This window comes from Anoplopoma fimbria, chromosome 6 (assembly GCF_027596085.1).
Source record: "Anoplopoma fimbria isolate UVic2021 breed Golden Eagle Sablefish chromosome 6, Afim_UVic_2022, whole genome shotgun sequence".
NCBI classification, from domain to species: domain Eukaryota; kingdom Metazoa; phylum Chordata; class Actinopteri; order Perciformes; family Anoplopomatidae; genus Anoplopoma; species Anoplopoma fimbria.
This window is the reverse complement of record NC_072454.1, coordinates 21,327,486-21,352,456: the sequence shown is the minus strand read 5'-3', so window position 1 is coordinate 21,352,456 and position 24,971 is coordinate 21,327,486. Positions and strand designations below refer to the sequence as shown.

Sequence of the window (24,971 nt, the reverse complement as noted above, 5' to 3'; positions counted from 1 at the left end):
ATGTACCGGATCCTTTACAGAGATTCATAATGAATAATTACTGGAGATTATCCAATCAAACGGTGATATAAGAAAGTACATCACAGGGATTGAATATTTCATATTTGTTTTACTTTTGTTTTCAGACTGGGCGAAGAGGTGGGAGGTCTCTTCCTCCAGGCTTCCCCTTGTGCTGGGATCGGAGTGGGCCTGGCTGGAGCGAGGGACTCTGGCTACGACTCTCTCCATCGGCGGCTCAGCGTTCTGGACAGACTGGTGCACACACACGCCGTGTGGCTGCAGCTGGGTCTCAGCCACCAGGACGCCATGCGTGTGCTGCAGAGCCAACCCACCGGGGTAAAGGAACAGCAGCCACTGTGACTCCTTGTTTCCACACTGTTGACTTAGAGCGTTTACTTAACTCACGCAGACAAAAACTCCCAACACCTCCTCAGTATAATGCAATATGATATACCACCAGCTCCAGCCAACAAAGTCATTGATACCAATTAAGTCATTTTTACTACAGTCCAGCAAAACTGTCTTAGGTACTCTCAAAATATGAGACAAACTTGATCACCTTGAAAATAAATGTAGAGAGTTTGTGTTTATAATCTAGGTTCAGCTCTCTTTTAAGGTATTACAATTAAAGATTCAATATTGTTTGGGCAATACTCGTGACTGTTTGAGTTGGCTGTTCCATTCATAAGTGTTGTGATTTGTTTTCCTTTTTTTGTACAAAAACGTCACCTCAAGAGCCACTTGTAAAACGTTTGCAAGAATAATCTGCTCCATCATTAGAGATAGTGGTTTGATTGACACTCGCAACACAAAAGCATCTCCACAACTGTGATCACATTGTGATTCAAATATTATTTGGAACCTGATCGGTGCGTGGAAGCACATGAAGTACCTGCCCTCTTTAGAATAGTGGGAAGTGTATAGACAAAAACATGAATCTCTCAAAAGACACTTAAGTCAGCAAAACGTAGTTGTTTCAAACACTGAAGTATGTTTTTGTTATGACGTTTCCTCCCCTGGCCTGCAGACGTTCGTCGTGAGGAAGTCGAGCAGCCTGCAGAGGAAAGTCATATCTGTACGCATGAACAAAGACTCGGTGGTTCCCGTCAAAGACTTCCCTGTGAAGGAGAGCCAGTACAGTAAGTGTCTGGGAACCATCCCCTAATGGGTTTTTCTGTGTATTTATTTTTTCCTTTGAAATGCAAGAAGCTGCCAAATAGGTTCATCAGTCCTCCTCTGGATTATTCCAGCGCAATTATCATTAAGCTTTCAATTATTGTGACCCACATCTAACTACAAAGCAAGGGATCTCTGTTTTTATGTAAGTGTGTGTGTGTCCTTTGCATATCTCAAGAACCGTTAATTCTGTTCTAATTCCTGCTTGGCTGGTGTATCCCTGGGGACCCAAGGACGCGTCAAAGTCAGTGCACTTTAGACACGCGGTCAGTACAAAAGAACATAAAATAAACAAGCGATTGCGCTCTGTGCAGCAGCGGGGTGGGGCTTCAGGGCTCCACAGACTGAGTGGAGCGTGTCGTCCGCAGTGGGCCTTTACAGCCAAAATCTGGCGTTAACAAACTATGAGTGGTTCTCGACAACGCTGCAAACTGCACATCTGGGGGCCAAGCAGTCGGCGAGCTCCCATGTTATGCTGCTTTTCCATTCATCAATGGACTAATTTGCCCTCCTCTTTGCAAGTCATTAGACCGCTATGGAAACTCAGACAGCGATTGGCTGATTTGGGTCATTGAATAGTACTCAAGGGACTAAAAATTACCAGTAACTTCTTGGTCGAAACGCGGCCTATGTTGTCTGCACAGTATTCCCCTCGAGGCTGTGTTCCAGAGTTAGATAGGAATGTCATCTTTAGTGTCAGAGGCTTTGATATATCAATCTCTGTTTAGGAGGTGTTTGGCGAAAAGGATGGCGGCTTAACTTTTCAACTGACTTCCTCCTCCTCACCCCATCCAAATTTATATATCAATAAAATCTGCTGTTCTTTTCTTCTTTGTTCTGTTCTATTTTCAGTAACCTGAGAATTGTGGGGTTTTCCTGAAGCTTTAAATCAACATCTCACTGCTCTGAACTGGAATTTCCAAATGCTTACCTAGTCAGAGAATGTGCTACGTGTGAATCACGGCCCACTGCAGGCTTTACTCTCCCTGTTTTTTTTCCTGCTGACTATTGGTAAAAAAGTGGTGGACTGAACACTCTTTGATGTCTCTCTTATCACCTGAAGAGGACAATACAAGGGAACAAAAAACACAGTGGTCAATTCATTGAGAGAGGCGTCATGCTAAACCTGTTAGTTCTTTTGATAAGTCACTTCTAACACATTATGTCTTTGTCAGTGCATCGAGAGGGAATTCAGTCTTTCGGCGCAGACTGAAAACTCACCTCTTCAAGAAGTACTACCCTGAGCCTTCCTCGTAGCACTTATTGCATTCGTATTAGTTGTTGCACTTACTGTATTCGTATCAGTTCGCTGCACTTATTGAATTCGTATTCGTTTACTGCACTTATCCTATTCGTAGTAGTTTGTAGCACTTATTATATTCGTATTAGTCTGTTGCAATTATTGTTTTCGTAGTAATTTGCCTCTGCACTATACTTTTGCTCTGGCTTATGCTTTAAGATGCTTGTTTAAGAAAGGAGATGCACTTATGACTTCTGGTGACTAGTAGTTCTCTTGAATACCTATGTTGAATACACTTCCTGTAAGTCGCTTTGGATAAAAGCGTCTGCTAAATGACTGTAATGTAATGTAATGTAATGTAATTAAGTCTTATGATTATTTCCTTTATTCTGCAGCAGTTTGATTTGAGAAATTGCAAAAGCAAAACCTTTTTTTAGTGTTAAGAATGTAAGTACTCCACTTATCATTTTTAAACCTTAGGTTTAATAAGTGTGCATAGAGTAATGATGTCACACTGGAAATCTGCTGGAGGGACACAGTATGCAATCTTTTTTTGCCTACAATCAGTTGCTTAGTGAACCATTTCACACAGTCCATATTTGTTTACAGTAATACATGGGACATTTGATCCTTTTGTCGATGAGTGAAGGGTTAACCTGATCAGAGAGTAGTAGGGCTGTGTTCAGGCCAACAGCAGCACTGTGAGAAGACACACATCCATTTCAAAGTGTCCATTACTTTGATGCAGAGGGATGCAGTTGAACCTGGCTCAACTTTTGTTTGCAACTTTATTCAACAAAAGTCATCTTGCAATCCAACATTCATACAAGCACACATTCCTGTTTACACTGGACAAAACTATAGTCCATATGATACCTTTGAAGTATTGTCAAGTCCTTCCTCTCACCATTATAAAGCACTGTATAGTGTCTTGGCGTATGATAAACCTTGGATCTAATACTCAAACCGTTTTTTTCTGTGCCATCATTGTGACAAGCCTTGACTGTTAGCCCTTGTAGAGTTGTACGCAAAAACAGTTATCACTACAGTGTATTGCTAACAAGACATATGCATATGTTTTCCTCCTGCCAAGTATTTGTGTCATCTGCTTTTTTAAATAAATCGTTTACGCAACAATTTGAGTCCATATGTGGAAAGTGATAAGTCATTGTTGTTGCTGTTTGTTGCAATTATTTATGTGACACTTATAATACCAATTGTACTATTTTTCCCCAGGAGAATTCAAATTAATTTAGGGATATGAAGATGAAGTAAACCATTCCTTTGCATATATTGTTTTAAAAGTCTCTGGTTATTCTGCATATTTTCAAGCTATATCCTCCTTACTCTTAGCCAGTGAAATAAGTTCAACATGATACATGTAGAATCAGCATGATTTTATGGCTTATGAAAAGTATGATTTGGTGGTCTTCAGAAATAAAATCACATGGTCGATTTTTGATCTGTTTATAAACCAAACTTTTTTTTATTTGAAAGATTTTCCTGTGTCTTGATCACGTTGTTCCGTGCTCCTACAGCTTTCTCTTTGGTGGGATCAGGCCTGAGCTTCGCGGACCTTTTCCGTCTGGTGGCTTTCTGCTGCATCAGCAGGTGAGTTACATCTCTCAGTCAGTCATGATCACAGGGAGACATGCAAACCACACTGATATGATCCATGTTTCACCTATATCCATGTTTCACCTATATGTTTAATACACATATATATCACCTAAACAATTATCTAGTCATCTTTCGACATCAGAGATATTCAATTCAATTCAGTTTATTTTGTATAGCCCCGAATCACAAATTACAAATTTGCCTCAGAGGGCTTTACAATCTGTGCACATGCGACATCCTCTGTCCTTCCCTCACATCGGCACAGGAAAAACTCCCCTAAAAAACCCCTTTAACAGGGAGAAAAAAGGAAGAAACCTATGGGAGAACGACAGAGGAGGGATCCTTCTCCCAGGATGGACAGAATGCAATAGATGTCATGTGTACAGAATGAACAGCATAACAGAGATACAACACATTCAATGTATATGACATAAATGATTCATATAATAAGACTACTTATAATAACAGCAGCAATTATTACAGTAGAATTATAGTTATGAAAATAGGGATAGTAATGTGATTAATAATAATAATCGAAGTAGCAGTGGGTGTCAGTCGGCTCACAGCAGGAGGCACGGCTACGGTTCAGGTACCACAACGATTCATGGAAACCTGCAGAACGAGAAAGCAAAAGGGCTTCAGGGTGGAAGTAAAGCTAAAATGCTTAATGGTACAGGTAATAGTAATAGTAATGTGACTAGTAATAATAATGGTGGTAGCAGTCGGTGTCAGCAGGGCCGTAGCAGGATGCACGACCACGGTCCAGGTACAGCCACGATTTATAGAAGCCTGCGAAGCGAGAAAGCACAAAGACTCCAGGGTACAAGCAAGTCAATAAGCGTAATAGTACAGGCAATAATAATAGTAATGTGACTAATAATGATAGTGGTAGTAGTAGTGGGTGTCAGCAGGGCCTCAGTAGGTGGCACGATGACGGTCCAAATATAACCCCGATTCCTGGGAACCTGCGAGGCAAGAAAGCACAAGAACTCCGGGGAAGAAGCAAAATCAGTAATTTGCATAAATAGGGGATTAATACATAAAGATGGAGGGAGAGAAGAGGAGAGAGGAGCTCAGCGTATCCTAGGTAGTCCCCGGCTGTCTAGGCATATAGCAGCATATCTAGGGGCTGGACCAAGGCGAACCTGAACCAGCCCTAACTATAAGCGCTATCAAAAAGGAAGGTCTTAAGCCTGCTCTTGAAAGTGGTGAGTGTGTCTGCCCCCGGACTGAAACTGGAACCTGGTTCCACAGAAGAGGAGCCTGATAACTGAAGGCTCTGGCTCCCATCCTACTTTTATATACTCTAGGAACCACAAGTAACCCTGATTGCATTGATTGAGCGCAGCTCTCTAGTTGGGTAATATGGAACTATAAGTTCCTTAAGATAAGACGGTGCCTGGCCAGTTAGAGCTTTGTAGGTAAGTAAAATAATTTTAAATTCTATTCTTGATTTAACAGGGAGCCAGTGCAGAGAAGCTAATACTGGAGTAATATGATCTCTTTTCTTAGTTTTTGTTAGAACACGTGCTGCAGCATTCTGGATCAACTGTAAAGATCTAAGAGACCTATTAGAGCAGCCTGATAATAAGGAGTTACAGTAATCTAGTCTAGAGGTAACAAATGCATGAACTAGTTTTTCTGCATCGCTTTGAGACAGGATTTGCCTGATTTTTGCAATGTTACGTAAATGAAAAAAGGCTGTCCTTGAGATCTGTTTTATATAAGAGTTAAAAGACAGATCCTGGTCAAAGATAACTCCAAGGTTCTTAACGGTAGTGCTGGATGCTAGAGCAATGCCATCTAGAGAAACTATATCGTTAGATAATTGATTTCGAAGGTGATCTGGGCCTAGTAGGATAACTTCTGGATGCACTGATGCATTTTAAATGGGTACATAGTTAAAATAGAAGAACATGACTATTGTATAACTGTTCCATTGCCCATAGTTTAGATGGTGCCAGAGCAAAAAAAGAAGTCAGATTTTTCTCAGTCCAAAAATGGTCACATTTGTTCACTGGCCAATATCCAAGATGGCGATGGCCAGGGTGCTGACCTTTAGGCTTCAAAATGGCTGTCCACCATCCAATGGGTGGAGTCAGGACAACTACGTCCACTTCTTATATGTTAGCAAAACAAAGTTGAGTTTACTGCTATGAGCTTTTTGTAGTTAACCTCAGCTCTAGATGATGATTATTTTTTCAGGTATAGTGCACAGGCATGAGACAAACACAACACACACCCAAAAATAAAAAAAGTTCTGTAGTGCTGCTGGAGGTTAAAAACACAGCTTAGCATATTTTAATGACTCACCCTCTATTTGTCTGTATTCATGTAGTCCAAAAACTTGTATTGTTTTCTTAAAACCCTTAATCCCATTTCACATACAGTCAGTTTTGGGGCCTCAGGTAGTCATTTCTCACATTAAAGGTGTTTCATTGAGAGGCAATGTCCTTCACAAATCTGTAGGTAGAATGTCCAGCTTTGATCACTTAGTTTGCTTGACCGACGCCTTTGGAAAGCTTGTAAAAGACCAACAGGGAGGAGAGCAGCTGGCGCGTATTACCCTCCGGCTGTGTGGTTGAAGATACACCACACACCCAGGCTACGCCACGCTCCTCTTTCCCAACGCCCTGACTCACATTTTGGAATAGGTTCTCAGTCCCGCCCTCTTTCCCTTTTTTCTGTTGAGCTTAGCCTTTCTCCTTTCACTCAAATCTCTTTCTCCTTTTCTCAGGGATGTGTTGCCCTTCACTCTGAAGCTCCCAGAAGCCATCGCCTCAGCCAAAACGTCTGCCGATCTGGAGGTGGTTGCTAAACTTGGAGCAGGTTGGTTCTCGAATTTGAATATTTGGGGAAACAAGCATGCGTTTTGGGGGAATCTGAGAACTGATGTCAGACTGAAGGTGAAATACTGTATGAAGATAAAGTTTATTTATTCTACTGCCGCATACAACAACAGAATACAGATAAAACCACAATAGATACCTAATACTGAGAGTGAATACTTCTGCTAATAACATTTGGAAATAAAGTAGTGTACAAATTAATAGTGCAGTAGGACTGAAAAACATGTTTAAATCACTGGAGAGAAGTCAGCAGAAAGGTTTTGTGCAGATGTATAGTATCACACTCCGTCTTGTCATTAGATGTGTTTATCATAAATCTTCCTCATTGCATCAACAGAGACACTTCTCCAGTCAGTTTGAATCCATCATTGGTCATATTGCATCAGTTTCTTTGCAGCCAAACTAATGTGTGCAGTTCCTTCAGGATCTTGCTGATTCAGAAAAAGTAGAGTTTTTTTTTTTACTCCATCCCACATCTGCTGTGTGTAAAAAATGTTGGGTTATTTTTCCCTGAAGCATGAAACTCGTAAAGCCCCTCTCAACCACATGCTCCCCCTGCCAGGATTAACTGGCATGCCTGTGCTAAATGAATCACCCCCAAGGGACAAAAGCCTCTTCCAGGCACGGAACAGTGTTGCTCAGCTGGGCATGGACTCAGACAAGAGCTGAACTACAAAACGTTGGACGTGTACATTCATATATCTTTAACCAAAGAGGTGGAAGTCATTTTTACCACAGAAGAAGAGCCGCCTTCATTGTGACGAAGATTTTGTTCTGACGTGTACTATTTACTTTTTTAAACTTAGTTGAAGCAGAAATAATGTTTTAAAAGTGTGTAGGTTTTGGTGGATTTATCTTCCACTCCACTGCCACCATAAACATAACCCAGTCAGATTGACCCTTCTGTCCATTCAGGTTTGGGCGCTGTGACTCATATCCGAGCTATCATGTGTACTCTAGGCTGACTCTTCCAGTGTCCCTTGGCCTGACGGCCTCCTAAAGACTTTAGGGTGACACACGATGATTCAACAAGACTCTATTATGGTCTCAATTGATCGCCAGACATACATTTTCTTTCTGTTTTTTCTCAGTCTCTACTTCTTTTCTTTCATTCATTCATAAAAGGGTTCCTGTTTAGTGCGCTGACACAATGGTGGGTTGTAGTCATTGAAGGTGCTTTGAGCGGCAGAATGAAAGGCAGTTCTGACGTACATGCGAGCCACATCAATGGCTGGTAAAGACGAGAAAAGAGCACTGTTGACTCTGACTTGTTCACGGTGTCATGTTACCTGTTGTATGGCTCTCCACCTGTAATGACAGTTAGGCTTAGGAGGCAGTTTGTTATCTTTTGTGAAGCATTTCGAAGGCACCTCTGTTTGTTATAAAGACAACATTATCAACTTTAATTATGAGAAGCTTAAGTTTAACCAGTCAGGGTGCCAAAATGAACTGTTGGCCACTATAGAGCCCCCCTCACACATGTTCCCCCGAAACCATTTTTTCTACATTCCCAAAAGAAATATAACTGTATTTTTACACAAGGATTTGCCAGCCCCAAGGTTTTGTTGTTAATCTTTCATAATGAGACTTTTAGATTTTATCATAAACCCAAATCAAACTGAAATATTAGATATTTAAAGTTGATTTTAACAGAGGTGATGCGCTGATGCAGTACAATGGTAGCAGGGCTGAAACTGACCTTTTTAAGTGGATCAGGTATCAGCTGGATGTGACTGATCCACAGTAAATACAATTACTTCGTCAATGTCGTTATAGAATTCTGTTTCACTGAAGGCTGTCATCAGTTTTTTGTTTTTGTATTTTTACCGAATAGGCGGGTTGTACATTTTTGCTACTTATATGGGTTTTTGTCAGTATAATGTTTGATATGCTGAGGATTCCTATCAGTATACAGTTTGGAGTTTGCTATATTGGTAAACTAGAAGGTTAGAAAAACAAGTTTGTTCACAGTATTGTCCTCTGCGGCTTCAGTAGTTCATGTGAACAAGGGATTAATAAGAGCTACTTTATTTATGACTCAGCCACAATTAAGTTAAGATTAATTATACCTCAGCTTTAGAGCTGTTTCTCGTTTTCCAACCTTTATGTTGCCTTTTTATCCCTCAGCTTAAATGTTGGAGCATGGTACAGGGCAAGCAACATGGTAATCAAAGTCAAAAGTCAAAGTTTGTTTGGTCTACCTATTTGCTGTACATTCTACAGAAGCCCAGTCAGTAGTAATGTGTATTTAAAATATTCCCAGCTGCGCAAGAAGCAAAGTCACCGACTCAATATCTTGTACAGTGTGTCAGCACTGTCTATTTTTGGCTCCAGTTCAGCTGTCATACGTATATCGCTACAAGTTAACCTTGAACTTTCCCAGTGTTTACATCAACAATAGCAAAATTTTCCTCTCTGCTCTCACTCCCTGGTGTGCAATTATATATATGTGTGTGTGTGTGTGTGTGTGTGTGTGTGTGTGTTTTGAACACTGTACAGCAGCGCTGTGCATATACTTGTGTGAACATGCCTGTGTGTATTACTGAATAATCAAAACGATTCCACGAAATTAGAAGTATCAGGAAAAACAAATTGTGAAATATCTGTATCACATGGAATTATGAAAACCGTACCTGATGACATAATACTGTCAACAGTAATAAGTAGTACAATCACAGTAAAAAGGGAGAAGATGCAATAGTAGAGGGAGTAAACAAGAGCAGAGCAGAGTGGGAAGGGAATAGGAAAAATGTGCCTGAGAGAGACGGACCACACAACTTCAACGGAAAGGGAGGGAGGCGGGAGGGAGGCGGGAATACTGCGTTTATAGCCCGCCCCCACACACACACATTAACAGGAGTGAGTCATAACACAGATTGAGCATGAGCGAGCCAGAGTAGTTAGTCGAGTTTCGGCTTGTGCAGACGCAGCAGGTTTTTTTTTGTCCTCTGCGAACACTATCAGAACTTTACAGAGAAGCAGGAACGTGTGAGATCAACAGCTCGCCTGTGTGTCTTTGAGCTTGGGGATCACAGTGAGTATTGTTGCCCTCTCCTTTCTGCTCTGTGGTTGTGTGAAGGAGCTGCTCTGTGTCTGGTACTGGTGCTCCTCATGCCGTATTGTTCCCACTGTTGTGCGTCCGTCTTGCTTTGCTCTGTCTGGTACAGCTTAGACTCTAAAGGTTAAATTAATTGTTGTGTTACAGTAGTTTTGTGAGTTTTTACCTCTTTCTTGTTTGCCTGGAAAAATCACCTTGACAGGCTGAGCCGTCCAGTCTGTATTTTGCACGAGGCAGCATTTAGAGGTTTGAGATTGGATGTAATTGCAGGACTTGTATTGAGTCATTGGGAGTGGATAACTGAAATTGGCATGAGTTAGGTATTTTTCAGTATATATTGTTTTATGCTAGCACTCACTGTTGCATAGCACAGTTTAGTTCGAGTCCATGCAATTCTCAACCTTCGTGTAGTTATGTCGGTTACAGATTCTTTCCACATACTTTGAAAAACAATATAAAAAATCCTGTTTAGGCCACGATACTTGCTGTTGGAGTCAAACATTTGCATATGCTCAGTAAGTAATCTGAAATACAGAAAGCTATAAGTCAATATTGTTCCAAACCATCTCCAAAACTGTGTTATTTGTCATGACCTGGCCTGTGGGCCATGACGGAAACATAAACTGACACAAAATGCCAAATAACACAAGTTATTTATTTATAAATTACTGCTTTGAGCTTTTGTTTATTTATTTATGTATAAAAGAGTTATGTGTGTGAATTGCATTGCCTTTTTGGATGTTTGTGGATAATGAAGCAAAAGGTTATGTGAAGAAATGTGGAAAAAAAGGCTAAACAAAGCAAAAAGGGGTTTGCAAGCGCAAGCAGGGAAGAGAGAGCAAGCCCTAATAGAAGTTGGAGCTTTTGAAACCCATAGGTAAACACAGTAGACTAGCTGATTACATTACATTACATTACAGTCATTTAGCAGACGCTTTTATCCAAAGCGACTTACAGGAAGTGTATTCAACATAGGTATTCAAGAGAACTACTAGTCACCAGAAGTCATAAGTGCATCTCCTTTCTTAAACAAGCATCTCAAAGCATAAGCCAGAGCAAAAGTATAGTGCAGAGGCAAATTACTACGAAAAGCTGATGCAAGCAGACTAAGTAGGGGCCTTCACATTTACTATTGCTTTGGCCCAGCCTGAATCTGCAGTAAGGGGCTGCTTAAACACTATGGGGAGTCTGTTTTAAACTAGGTCCAGTAATTGACATTCCTAGGTAATGGCCATCACACGTTATTTTTGACTGCTACTTTCTATTGTTTGCTGCTATGATCTGGGTCATGTTAGCATATTTGTTGTACAGTCAAAGTGTTCCGGTTGAAACAATGTAATAGATGTTCTTGCGTGCCCTAATAACATAGTGTACATTGCGACTGCGACTAATCAAACTATGATGATTATGTTCATGGGGCTTACCAAACCAAAGTGTGGTGTGTAATCACTTTATGATGAATGTACTGTTACACCGACAATTGTTGTCCCTCAATAGTGATGGGAATTAATGCTTTCAATTTTACACATTAAAGTCCTGTTTAAGTATCTCCAGGGAGCTATGTGAAGTCTGATATATGCCCTCCAGTGATGCCACTTAAGTCAGTGTTGGTCGGGGCTGGAGACTACAAGTATTAAAATGAAAAGAATTTGGAGGTGTTAAGTTAAAAAGAAGTGAGCTACTCTTTTAATTTGTTTGTATGAAAGCTTGTGGAAAGGCAGCTACCAAATCTGTATTCCCGATTGGGCCAAGCTAATGGCTTTAAACCAACCACTACTATATTAACCCCAAGGAATGAGACAGGGCCAAGACACCTACATGTTGTATAGACCCTGTCCACATTATTTAGATGTCTCTCACTGTCTCACACAGGCTTCTGGGATGCCCAGGCGTGTCACAGAAGGAAGGGCTCCGTCTCCTATTCAGGAATAGCTGCTCCCGAGAGACCGCCTCCCCCTGTCTCCTCGGCCACCTCCCCGGGTCGCCCACGGCTTCTAACTCGCACCCCATCAGACCTTGAGTGTAGCCAGTCCAACGGAGCACTTTGCTTCATCAACCCCCTCTTCATAAAGGTTCACCAACCAGATGGCGACCACAGCACTACTTCAAATCCCTCTGGTACGGCAAAGCGAGGCCTGAGGGAGGAACCCGTTAGCGACATCTTAGAAACCAACAACAAGGATTCTCAACACGCTTGTGGAGACAGTCCTCAGGTTTCTAGCTCAGATCAAAGTGACAGCAGCCAGTCAGGTCAAGGCGACCTTCAGAGCTTTGACAGAAACACAGAGCTACAGGACGATAACGGCCAAACCAGCAGCAGCAGCGGTCAGAAGATAAGTGCTAAGGACAGTGTGCGGCGGTCGCCCCCTCCACGTCCACCCCTACCTCTTATTGTGTCGCAGCGCTCAGCCCCTGTGCTCCGACAGCGCAGTATGCCTGAGAAGATCCCCTGGATCAATGTCCCCAAGGAGAAGGCGGAGGAAAGGGAGAGGGGTAGCAGCCTTCTTTCTCGTCTGGGCTCCTCGCTAAGCATTAGCCCCTCATCCTCCCCTCCCAAGAGACTCAACATCAGCTCCCCCATATCCATCCCTCGGCCCTCTCTGGCCATCTCTCTGTCATCCCTCTCCTCCTCCCCACGTCGGGTCAAGGCCTCACCCTCATCCAGCCAGGAGGATGCCCAGTGTCACTTGGCGCTGGAGGACCAGACTATTCAGAAGGCTCTCATGAGGGCCAGACTGTGTCAGCTTAATGCTACCAATACCCCCGCCCAGGAATCCAGCAGTCCTATAGACCCCACACTGATGACAACTAGCAAACAGGCAGGTGTGACAGGAGGAGACGAAGAAGAAGCAGGCGAGGAATGCAGCGGTGGCGGTCAGCGGCTAAGTGATATGAGCCTTTCTACGGATTCCTCAGACTCTCTAGATTTATCCCAGTCCTCAGTCTTCTTCCTTCCTGCTCTGCATGACCCAAGTCCCCCAACGGTTGCTGACTTTGACACCCACCTCCCCCTCTCCCTCCCACCATCCCATCTGCCGTGCTGCAGCACGGAGGACGACGACGACGATGAGGACGACGACGACGAAGAGGAGGCCGACTATGGCGTCAGCCTTGAGAGCGACCAGGACCAAGACCAGGATCTGACCATGGTGCCGCCTGGCCACCGCACAAAGCGCCGCCCCAGTGCCAGTGCTTTGGTCCTGCAGAAAGCCCTGCGAGGGCACCTGCGCAAGATGAGCGGGGTGTTCAACTCGCTGCTGACGCCTGAGAAGAGGGCGATCCGCAGGGTGGTGGAGCTGTCCAGGGACAAAGGCTCGTACTTCGGCTGCCTGGTACAGGACTACCTGAGCTACATGGGCGAGGGTGCGGGCACCCAGGCCTGGCAGAGCTACGCCTCCGGACTGGAGCTGCTGCAGACTCTCCGCCAATTCATCACTCAGATGAAGAGCTACCTGAGACAGAGCTCCGAACTCGAGCCACCAATCGAGAGCCTCATTCCTGAAGACCAGATCGGTGAGTACCGCATTGAAAGTTCCACCATCTTCGAATCTTAAATATTGTTATTTCACTTGTTTTACCAGCAGTGGCTGTGCACTACAAATGTGACTGTTGCATCTCTGGAAAACAATTCAGCTTAATGCTTTAATAATAGTATTCACTGGGGCTGCTAGATTGGAACATTTGTACCTTTTCAAGCATCATGACCTTGTACTGAACTCATCAAGGAGGGCGATAGGAGATTTCTGCATTCATTTGCAAATATTTTTGTGATTATTTTTAGGAAGTGTAATGTATTTATGGAGGAATCATAGTTTTTACGGAAACACTATGTCATAGAAGAGTGCGTTTAATGCAGACGCAGCAGTTTCATTTCAATATTTTCTCGGTGAAGACATTGGAGAACTTGTCCTCCAAGTTTGCAGCTGGACGTGTGCACACGGGTTTATTCGTATGCGTACATTCCTGGTGGAGTCATCGCTGTCAGGCTAATCTTACTTCATTTTATGTTGTCGTGTATGCTGGTAAGTCAGTATCCATTTGGAAAAGAAAGTAAGGACAGGTGAACATGGTGCGTAGACTTACCATTTAAAACTGAGTGCACTGTTAATGCCCTTTATTATATCGATCCATTATTGCATCCTACAACAGCAACATAATGGGGGGGCAGACAAACACATGGACACATAATGCACACTCACACCTGCCGGAAGAACGGTCTGAATCATTTAGGCCAAGATTCAATGGCTGCATTAGACCTTGGACGGAGTAACATGTAAACAGAGAGCACAAAGAGGGTTTTATCTCAGAAGGAAGGGGGGCTGTGAAACCAACCTGTTTCTACTGGCCCCGTTCAAATAGTTCGCCACAGGGCTTTAATTATGAAGTCATGAATTGGGTGAAAAATTGCTGTCTTTCATCGTAATGACATGGCATGAATCTTGAATGCTGACATTTTACATTTTATGATCATTTTCAAAGTACAATATTTAATTAAAGGGGAACTTCAACGATTTAATGCTCAATTCCGTTAATTCCTTCTACTTAGCCTGTGAAAGTAATGGTATAATGTCTTCTGTGGCTCTGGAGGGAGCTTTCCAAAGTCTGAGAATAGCAAATAATCCTGATGAAATTACTATGATGTCATCAGGACTTGACCAATAACAGTGTCTAAAAATCTGGATTTATTAATCTCTGATGCTTTGATTTGAGCTTTCTTTTTGTAAGTCTTACTTTAAGTAAGAGATGTAACAAAACATTTGCCCCTAAGCTTTATCATGGTCAGCTCTGAACATCCACTGTAAGAAGGTCTTTACCGGACTAAAGTCCTTTGGGTCACAAGAGGTGATGCATTTTTTATGTCAGCATTGTTTGGTAAATGAATTAAAACTCATCTTAATAAATACATTTCAACTTATAAAAACTTCAACACAAATCATTGACCGCTTTTTGGATTTGTTTTCCACACGCTTGGGTTCAATTTTAAAAAAGGAGAGATTATGGCACACAGATGTCATCTCTACTTTTATTATCTAAAAAGGCCCTTAAAATAATAATGAAAAACCAAGATATTAAAGTGTTAAAGTATTATTTGTGATTGACAACTACAGTGCAGGTTCTGAAGCAAAAGTGAAAAATTTGTATTTTTCATTTGTTTTGTTTTTGTGTTCTCTCTCCTGTTTTTCTGAATGGCCACAGGAATCACAGGAATGACAAAATGGGAACTGCTGCGCTTTTTTTTCAGTTCTTGGAATGGTTGTGCAATATTTTGTTGTGGCAGCTTCAAAGAGTGTTTTCTGTTCAACTCAAAGGCCGGCTGGCTGGCCCAGATGCGTTCGGGTGACTGCCTGCCAAGTCGTACAATCTTCGTCTTACTCCCACTCCTCTTCTTTCTAAACCAACTGTCCAATCAGAGCGAGGGGATCTGAGGCAAGCCCCCTCCACTCTCTGTCTTACTCCGTCCTCCTCTGACACCCTCTTTGTATATTTTCTTGCTTTTTCTCCTCCTAATTCCAGTCTCTCTCTTTCTTCCAATGTCCTTTCTTCAAAGTAATGTGCCATATTTAGTATGAATTAAGGATGGGTGATTTGGACTCACACAGTTTGGTCACTTATAATACTTCCTTAAATACCATGAAGAGTAATGCAACTTTCGCATAATTTTGCCAATTTATAGGTGACAAAGTCACGAAGCAAACAAATGTTCAGAAATGAAGGACAGTTTCATATCTGCAAGATGTTGTTGTTGTTGTTGTTTGTTGTTGTTGTTTCCATCTAGAGCTCACTAAGCAAGCCAACCGTGTGTAGTTGGGTTCAGGATGTTCAGGCGGGGTGAGGGGAGTGGTGTGTTGTGGGTGCAGAATAGAGTTCCTTGTATTCCACTCATCCCACACAGAGAGGCTCTCCTCTGAGACAACTCAACATCACCCAGCTCTGTTTTGCGGTGCTTCACAAAGCGCTCATGTGCTCATGATAACATCGACAGATAAACGCTGAGGGGTTTAACCAAGCAGCGAGTTTGACGTTTTTTATAATGGAAAGCTTTAAAAACAGCAAAAGCAGACTGTTGACAAGAGAAGATTGCTGGCAGAAAATTGATAATGGTGTAAATTCACAAGTTAATGTATTTATTTTGTACTCTATAGCCCTACTGTTTATTCTAACTGCACACTAAAAGTCTTAAACTTAGAAATTATATTCAAAAACGGCAATTTAGATTGGACACTGAACTCTGATGAGAATACATTTTTTTGTTTTTGCCGAATCAAGGAGAAGTGAATTTTATTGATTGAATATTAAAAAACAGGCAAGTATTGAGAGTGCATTGAGTGGTAAAATAAATATATTTACTTTCTAATATACACAATATTGGCATTTTTCTCCTCTCGGATCAGTTTTGTATCTAGCTGTAATACCTTTTTGTATATTCTATATAGCATTTTGTTTTGCAGAAGAGTCAAATGTTCACCAAACGTCCCCCCCCCCCCCCCCCCCCTCGAGGTACAAAGGCTATTTTAAAGATGTATGCTATCGTAGCAGGAAGTGAGCTATCTATGTATCAGGAGAGCTCCTTGGTTCAGTGACAGGACAGATAGACACACATCTCCCCCGGATTACACAAGGCTATTTTTACCATCACAAGGAGACACAGTGTCATTGTCTACATGTCAATGCCATTCTCTCTCTGTGGGTTGGATGTGCTTTTACCGTTCTGCCCCAAATACGTCTGTTGGGAAAAAATCCTCTGGCAAACAGGAAATATAATTGGGTTTTTTTTTAATAATTGGGAGAGTGAGCATTGAAGGTAAAAATAAACTGAAAAGACAAAAAAAATCATGTGTGGATTTACCTCTTTAGTGTTGAAAATCCCTTTTACATTTGGGAATAACAACATGTTTAGTTAGAGACTAGAAGAGGGCAGAGAGGATGTTCGGTGAGAGGATGTTTACATGAAGTGGGTAGAGGTCCTGTTTTGATTTGTGTGTTTGTGTGAGTGCCTGTTTCCTCTGACCCTGACCGATGAGGTGCCCTTAAGCAGACTGACTCGGCTGTGTTTTCTACCATCAGTCCCTGATACAACACAAGTGACTTAGCCGTTTGGTCTGTTGAAGTCCCAGTGCCATGTAAACTAGGTGCATGAGTTCACTTTGGTAGGACCACAGTGAAATGACAGAGACACAACCTGTAAGAGACAAAACTAGGAGAATTATTAAGGAAATAAGATGCTGGAAATAAGAGGATCCTTTGTTGTTAAGCAGGAAAAGGTGCTTTTGATGCGTTTAAGACGTCACATTATTAGTCTCTTCATTCAGGCCCTAGATCATTTTTTTTATTATTCATTAATCTGCTTAACTGCTCAACATGTTCCCTCAATTGACTGGCTTTTCTCAGTTCTTTATTATAGTACATTTCTTTGGGTTATGGACTGTGGGCTGGACAAAACAAGACATTTGAAGACTTCAACGAGGTTCTTGTGATGGACATTTTTCATTATTTGAGAAAATAATTGGCAGAGTAGTCATTAGTTGCAGCTCTTTAATACTTAATACTTAATATATTACTACTTAATACTAAAATTGAGGTTTAAGAAAAAAATGCTTTTTTTGTCTTGAATTTTATCCTTTGTATCTTTTTCCTCGTACCTTTTTAAAAAGGGAATAGTTAGTTTGTTTCCTTGTCACTGAAAAAGGGACGTTTGGGGGTTAAATATTTTGTTTTTATCCTTGTACGTTTGGCATATTGTAGTGGGAACACTCTGTGTGAAAGTGGAGTTGTTTTTCAACGTGAAGTTTCAATCCAGCCACATGTAGTTTCAGTAACACTAGTGGGACGTAACCGGGAACATCAGAAGGTAGGAGGACATGTTGTTTCCAGTTCCACACATTTTCTTTTTCATCCAAAATAACTCCAAAACACGAAGTTAAAGAAAGCCTTATCCTGGCATACTGAAATGAGCTGTCAGTCTCATAAAGCGTGTGACAGAACAACAAAAACACATGCTGGGTGCCCTACTTACTGGCAGCTCGCAATCAGTGTGCAGTCGTAGAATGAGGAAGTGAGAATGTGCTGTCTGGTTCGATTCCAGCAGAGGTGTCAGCAGGTAGCAGTGATGTGGGTGTGTGGAAATTTTCCACTAAGACCAGCAAAGGGAGGTGGAATTCAACAACTCTAGAATGACTGACAGAGACTGATTGCTGTGAATGGCTGATGCTGGATCTAACAACAATTTGCTGAAAAGTAAAATCTGTGTCTGCAGATGTGCTCATCCAAAAAAAACAAAAAACTGCTGACTTAACCACTTTCTAGAGGAAAGTCAGCAACAAGCACAGAGACGGCACGCACACACGGTCCTTATTCAGCATTGCTGTGGTCTGGCCTCGCTCTCTACGTCCATCCTGTCTGTATCATGATATCATGGTTACTGTGAGCCGGACTGAGCAAGCCAAGCTTGTAAAAGATGATGTTGACACTGTCACTGTGAAGACAGGGCTCAACACTGATTTTTAGAAGTGGGTACCAGACATCAGCTTTTGGTTAATTAAACGGAAAATATGGTTTCCATTTTTACTAACCTTATATTTTAGTAATTAAGATACTATGCAGTTATACGTCAGCCTAATCATTTTTGCAAATGGTGCTGTTCATCAGCTTGTCATTGGATGTGCCAGCTCAAAGATGCCGGGATACTTTGCCTCCAGATACTTAACAAATTCCCAGAGTTTTTCGTTCAGGTTTTTCTGGTTATTTGATGATTTAGATGAAACCATTTGCACATTCGTTTGCGACGGTGACTAATCAGTCAAACTTTTGACCCTACAGTCAAACACAAATTCAGTGTTTTCACACGCAGTGTTGTCTGGTTCTTGTTCTGACTCTAAAATAAATATTTAAATATCACTAATGCAACAAATATTCAAAATGTATTTATTTTGGGGTGCACATTTTGCTGGTTGATGTCCCTATTTTTTATATGTTAAAAGTAAGGCAAAGAATTGTTTGCCAATATCTCAGAATAGCAACCCTTACTGTCCAATCCTGGTGAATACACAGCCCGCACACTCCCCTAGCAACAACAACACACCCAACTGTCTTTGACTTTGATCTATACAGATGGTGAACAACAATGAGAGCTTGGGTTCACACACGACAATGCAAGTGGTACAAACGTAGTGACCTGGCCTTGAAAGTTTCCTGGAGGCTTAAGGGTCCTGACTAACTAGACCGATAAGGAATGGTATTGGCCTTGACCGCCGTGTTTTCCCAGTAGACAGACCTACGTGCCTGTGTTCAGAGGTGGGACACAAGTGTTTATCTACCAGGAAGAGTGATCTATGGACTCCGCTACCAGGCTGTTATCTTAATGTTGTGTTTAGTCATCCTGTAGTTTGTTCAGATGTCAAACGGTAACACCCAAGGGCTGTTGTAAATTCATCCGTGTTGCAGAAATACATGAGAGGCACAAAGTTTGTCATCTTTTATTAAGATGTAAATCATAACTTTGATTGGATTTGGCTTCAATGGAATCCTAGTACTGCCCCTGCGAGTTACCACTTTTCAAAAAGTCTGCCAAAAGCATGGACAATGTAAAAAAAAACAAAAAAACAATGTTAGTAAATTCATGTGAAAAAGCTCACCTGTTTCCTCCTCTCTCCCCCAGACCGGGTCCTGGAGAAGGCCATGCACAAGTGCATCCTGAAGACTCTCAAACCAGTGGTGAGTGTCGCCCTGCAGGAGTTCCAGGTGCGCAGCGGCGAGTGGCAGGAGCTGAGGGAGAACCTGGCGCTGGCCAAGGCCCGGCAGCCGCAGGAAATGGGTGTGGCCGACACGCCGCCCCCTGACCCCGTGGCCATAGAGAAGATCAAGCACAAGTTCCACACCATGAGTAAGCTGTACTCGCCCGAGAAGAAGGTCACCATGCTGCTGAGGGTCTGCAAGCTCATCTACACCATCATGGAGGACAACTCAGGTAGACATCTGAATATAGTACCTATTTTCTCCAATATGATAAACAAAGTCTTCGTCAAATCAGTTTATAAAATACAAGATCTGTAAAAAAAGTATCAAATGATCCGTCCCTCCTCAGGTCGTCTGTATGGTGCCGATGACTTCCTGCCAATGCTAACCTACGTGTTGGCCCAGTGCGACATGCCCCAGCTGGACAACGAGATACTTTACATGATGGAGCTGCTGGACCCCTCTCTGCTCCACGGAGAAGGTGTGTTTGTTTAAATCGAAGAGCCTCACCCCTCGGAAAAAGAACATTTCCTTTCCACGTTCTATGTACACACAGTGTTAACTCTCTTCCTCTGTGCGTGTCCAGGTGGCTACTACCTGACCAGCGCGTACGGAGCCATGTCCCTGATTCGAAACTTCCAGGAGGAGCAGGCGGCCAGAGTGCTGAGCTCGGAAACCAGGGACACGCTCCACCAGTGGCACCGCCGACGCACCACCCAGCGCTCCGCACCTTCCATCGACGACTTCCAGGTAGAAGCACAGTCGCACACCTAAGTCTTAATCTTAGGTTGTCTGGTGAGATAGCTAATATTAAAATTACAAAAGTCACAAGCACCTGGTTTTTAACATTTTTATAGTGATTGCCTTTTAGCTCCCGAGTTTAGTGTAATGCTCTCTATTAAGGCTGGGAGTGCTCATGCATTAAGCCAATCATGAATGCATATTGCAGTATGAAGTCCTGGAGGCTGCCTTCATTGGTTCTTCCAGAAAGTAGACCTTACTCTCTACTTCAGATCCAGATTTAAATCTAAAAGCTATCCATTCTTACCATTAAGGCCTACAGTAGACTTTGAAACATCCTGGTAGTTTATCCAGCTAAATAAGTTCCACCACAAATTGAATGAGTCACTGTTTTAATAGAACATGTGTCAATTTGTGACTGACTTTTAAAGCTCAAGAGGGCAGCTCCCGTATCTGGGATGTTTTGCCACGTTTTCTTTAATTTAATCTAATTTAGCAGTTCCTCTGCTGTCCACTAGAATGCGCTCTCAGGCCCCCATGGTTAAAAATAGCTGTTCTGTTAAACAGACTTGTAAAGGTTATTAAAAAGTAAAGTCTCTCCTCTTTCATGCAATTCCTGCGCCTCCGGCTCAGCCACTGCTTCACTCATAGCAGCTGTCAATCAAAACGGTCAGTCAAATAACTAAAACCAAACTCAGGAAAAGGAACACTTGGAAATGACATGAGCGTGATGAGAAGATCAAACCCAGAACTTGTGTTCAGTGTGTGTCACAGAGCTAGAATGTTTGTCTGATTGTGTTTTGTTTCCCTCACTGTCCTTCAGAACTACCTGCGGGTGGCGCTACAGGAGCTGGACAGCGGCTGCACGGCCAAGACTCTGCAGGTCCGACCATATGCCTCCGTGGAGGAGGTGTGTCGCCTGTGCGCCCAGAAGTTCAAAGTGGCCGACCCAGAGAACTACGGCCTGTTCCTGCTGATGGAGGGCAGCAGCCAGCAGCTGGCTCCTGACACCCACCCTCAGAAGATCAAGGCCGAGCTCCACAGCCGCTCCCAGGCCACGCCCTTCCACTTCGTCTTCCGCCGCCTGGCCAACGGCAACGCCTCGTCGCCAGCTCCCTTGGACCTCCTGTCCAACCTCAACGACCTCACCGTGACCTCTGACCCCAAGGCCAACCTGAATAACCTCAGCATGGACCTGTCAGCCCCCTCCTCCCAGCTCGCTCTCAGCTCTGGCCTCAGTCCCAGTCTGGGCCTCAGCCTGCCACCCAGCCACCTCAATGGCAACTCCATATCTATATGACTGTAACGGGGGGTGACTGTAGGTTTTGAACAGAGTTTTTGTCTCCCAGCTGTGACAGTATCGCCCCCAACATCTACAACAAACATGTTTCCATGGGACCAAGAAGGGCATGTTGAAAGGGTTCAACTTGGGCAAAACATTGTGTCGTGCCAGTCTTTGCAAAGCCCGACTTCTCCTTTTGGATGACTCCTCCGTCTCTGTCAACATCCTCTAGCTGGAAGAGTTCTGTCAGACAGACACGGGTGAAAGAGGAAAAGAAGAAAAGGAGGGAAGGAAATGTGAGAGATGGCGTTCCTATTTTCTTTTCTTTTTTTTTTTTTTTTTACTTCCTTGGCTCTATTTTGGCAACGCAGCAACACTCTGCAAGTCTCAACACATAGTTGAGGTCCAGACTTTGGAGATAAGTTTATGGGTATTAATGAACATGGTGCTTCTCCTGCAGATTCAGGGTCAGCTGTTTTTTGTTGTTACCTTTAGGGTTCATAGAGGGAAATCAGATCTCCGACACATGTGAGACTAATCTTTGATCAATCATGTTAAATATGTAACAGATCATTTGTATAGGTGATAGGTATACCTATGATTTACTAATAACAGTTGCTGGTAAACTGTGTTATTATGTTGTTTGTGTTTTTTAACTATTAATCCTTTTAGATTGTTTATGTGTTTCAATGGATTCTGGCGACACCCAGTGGTTGCTGGTGCACATTGCAAGAGCTCCATCTGAAAAAGAACATTTATGGCCCACAAGTGGGGAGCAATTTTCCTTGGTGCAGCAAAATTCATCTGAAGAAAAAAAAAAGGAGGACCTTCACTTCACAGCTACAACCTTAAGACAAAAATAATAAATATATATTATGTGCTGAAGCAAGGGTAAAAAAACGTTACTCTATTGATTCCTAGAAATTGATCCAGTTATACCAAATCCATGCTGTGGCTACTGGTTCGTTGTTCACTGATGAATATTAAAGGTGCAATGTGTAAGATCTGGTCACATGCTCCAAGGACATAGGGGACAGGGGGGGGGTCTATCTCCAGGAGACACCGTCTATCACCTGGTTAGGTAGTCTACTGGCCGTTGGCAGGACGATGCAAGTGTGAAAGTGGTTTTCTCAATTCTGCCACTTTGGATACAGTTCAATAGCCAAATTATCAGTAGATTATCGTAGACCGACCCTGTGCCTTCAATTGACAAGCCCTCGGGTTAGCTCTACCTCTTCATCCTCTCACGTCGGTGACAGTGACTCACTATTGTATTACACACCAGGTTGGACCGGGGCTAGCTGGTTAGCTTGCTCACATTAAGGAGAATGTTAGTTCCTTCTTTAAAGGTTTCAAACTTAAAGTCTGGCCATATCTTATACACATTGTACCTTTAAAATATTAGTTAATTACAGTAACTGGCTGTTGGTGGCAAACACAGAATATTTTCTGTTGAAATCAGAACATGTATGGCCTGTGAGGCAGTATACCTTGCAGCAACTAGTCCACAATCAGTTCTTCTACTCCTCATTAAAAGACAAGGAGGTGCACAAATACTTCCTTAACAAACCTGTAGCCATTTAAAGAGTACAGATTTATCATTGCACTAAACATTGTTTCACTCAAGATCATTTTGGGGAAAAAAGGATCAACATTGATGCAGGAGAACCAGAGATAATTGCAGGAGAACCAGAGATAATACACACATTGCTTACGCCCCAAAATGACGAAAAACCTATGGGGCAAAAAGTCTGGGCCCAAGGAAAAAAGAGAGAGAATATTTTGCCTATTACTTTGTATACTTATATAGAGCCAAACAGTGCCTCCTTTTCTGTTTTGATTTGACATTGGAAGATAATCAAACTACAGCGTATTTCTTTATCAAATCTATGCTGTTGGTACTGGGACACAGCTCAATAGCCAATGGTTGATGACCCGTTTTTGACATGCAGCCTTTCCTGTGCATAACAATGCATATCTTCTGGTAGATCCCAGCATTATCCGTGAAAAGGTTATAATATATAACATGGCATTTCTATATGGTAATCTTAGGGATTAACATTTTAAAATTTGTAAAATATTGTTCTTGCATGTAGTTTGTATTTTTAAGTGTACCCGTTCGAAACAGGCAGGTCTGCCGGTGTTTTAAAAAAAATGTAACGTTCATTTATGTATTTGCTGATTATCCTGGTGATATGAAAGAAACTGTATATAAACTGATGCATTGCGCGTTAAAGGGCATCTTCTTCATTCAGAATGACGACATGTGTCCAAGAACGACTGTGGCTGTCACGTCACTATTAAGGCAACTCTTTGTACTACTGACAAATGTTATGGTTTTTATCCTGGTGAGAGAAAACGAAAAGATGTAGTCAGTTATTAAATGGATCTGTGGACTTTAAAGCTGGTCTGAGGTCACACACACACACAGCGCCGTACGCTCTTGTAGATATCTGGAAAGACAAAGGTATGTGATGATACACAGGGCAGAAGAGGGAATGTTACTACGTCAGTATTGAGTTTGGTATTGTCGGTCAGAAAAAAACTTGAAGTTTTCTTGAGAATTGAAAGGTTCCAGTAGTTGTGAAAATCAAATTGATATGATGTTTATTAACTGTTTGTATTGAACTGTAACACTCCATTCCTTCCTGTCTACAGTGTCATGAGAGGTAAATGTCTGAGGAAACCTGGGAGCTTTCGAGTAGCATTAATGTCATAAATCATCTCTGAGTTCGAAGTTTGAATTGACTCGTACCGCCATGTCATCGGTGATCTAACTGTCTTTGATTGAGCAAAGTGCGTATTTATGTCTCTGTGCAGGGATTTTTCACAGACGGCTTTTCCATTTCTATTCGATAATATTCTTTATGGTGTCAAAATGTAATTTGCATCCAGAAAGACAAATTCCTATTTGTCATTGAATGATATCATAAATATTCTTTTGCACTTAATAAATGTTGAAAAAATGGAATTGCATGTCTGATGTGTTTGTATTTGATCACAGCTGTGGTCAGAAGCTCGGCTGTTCCAGTACTTCACCACTAGATGGTGATCACACCTCACATTTCCACTCTGTTATCTGTCCAGTTTGCTATTTTTCTCATCTGTCATCTTAGGTGTAATTCAGACAGTGATCAGACTTTTCACAGTATGCAACATACAAAAAAGTATGCATAATGCAAAGAAATGGTATCAAAAAGTGTATTGAAACCCCAAATATTAAAGTTGAGATAAAAAATGAAATGCATAATTGGCCAAACAAAAAGTGCAGTT

General features: G+C 42.2%; 1 protein-coding gene across 1 annotated transcript in view; it reads left to right on the top strand.

Annotated features, from left to right (window-relative positions):
- Window positions 1–24,639, top strand: part of rin2a (Ras and Rab interactor 2a) — a 42,735-nt gene extending 18,096 nt beyond the window's left edge. The window contains exons 4-12 of the mRNA XM_054600576.1: window positions 126–336; window positions 1,028–1,139; window positions 3,955–4,027; window positions 6,774–6,865; window positions 11,816–13,456; window positions 19,599–19,907; window positions 20,025–20,156; window positions 20,262–20,425; window positions 21,240–24,639. Coding sequence (XP_054456551.1) covers window positions 126–336; window positions 1,028–1,139; window positions 3,955–4,027; window positions 6,774–6,865; window positions 11,816–13,456; window positions 19,599–19,907; window positions 20,025–20,156; window positions 20,262–20,425; window positions 21,240–21,716 — 3,211 coding nt within the window. The 3' untranslated portion in view covers window positions 21,717–24,639. The remainder of the gene's footprint in view (window positions 1–125; window positions 337–1,027; window positions 1,140–3,954; window positions 4,028–6,773; window positions 6,866–11,815; window positions 13,457–19,598; window positions 19,908–20,024; window positions 20,157–20,261; window positions 20,426–21,239) is intronic.
- The last annotated feature ends 332 nt before the right edge of the window (window positions 24,640–24,971 follow it).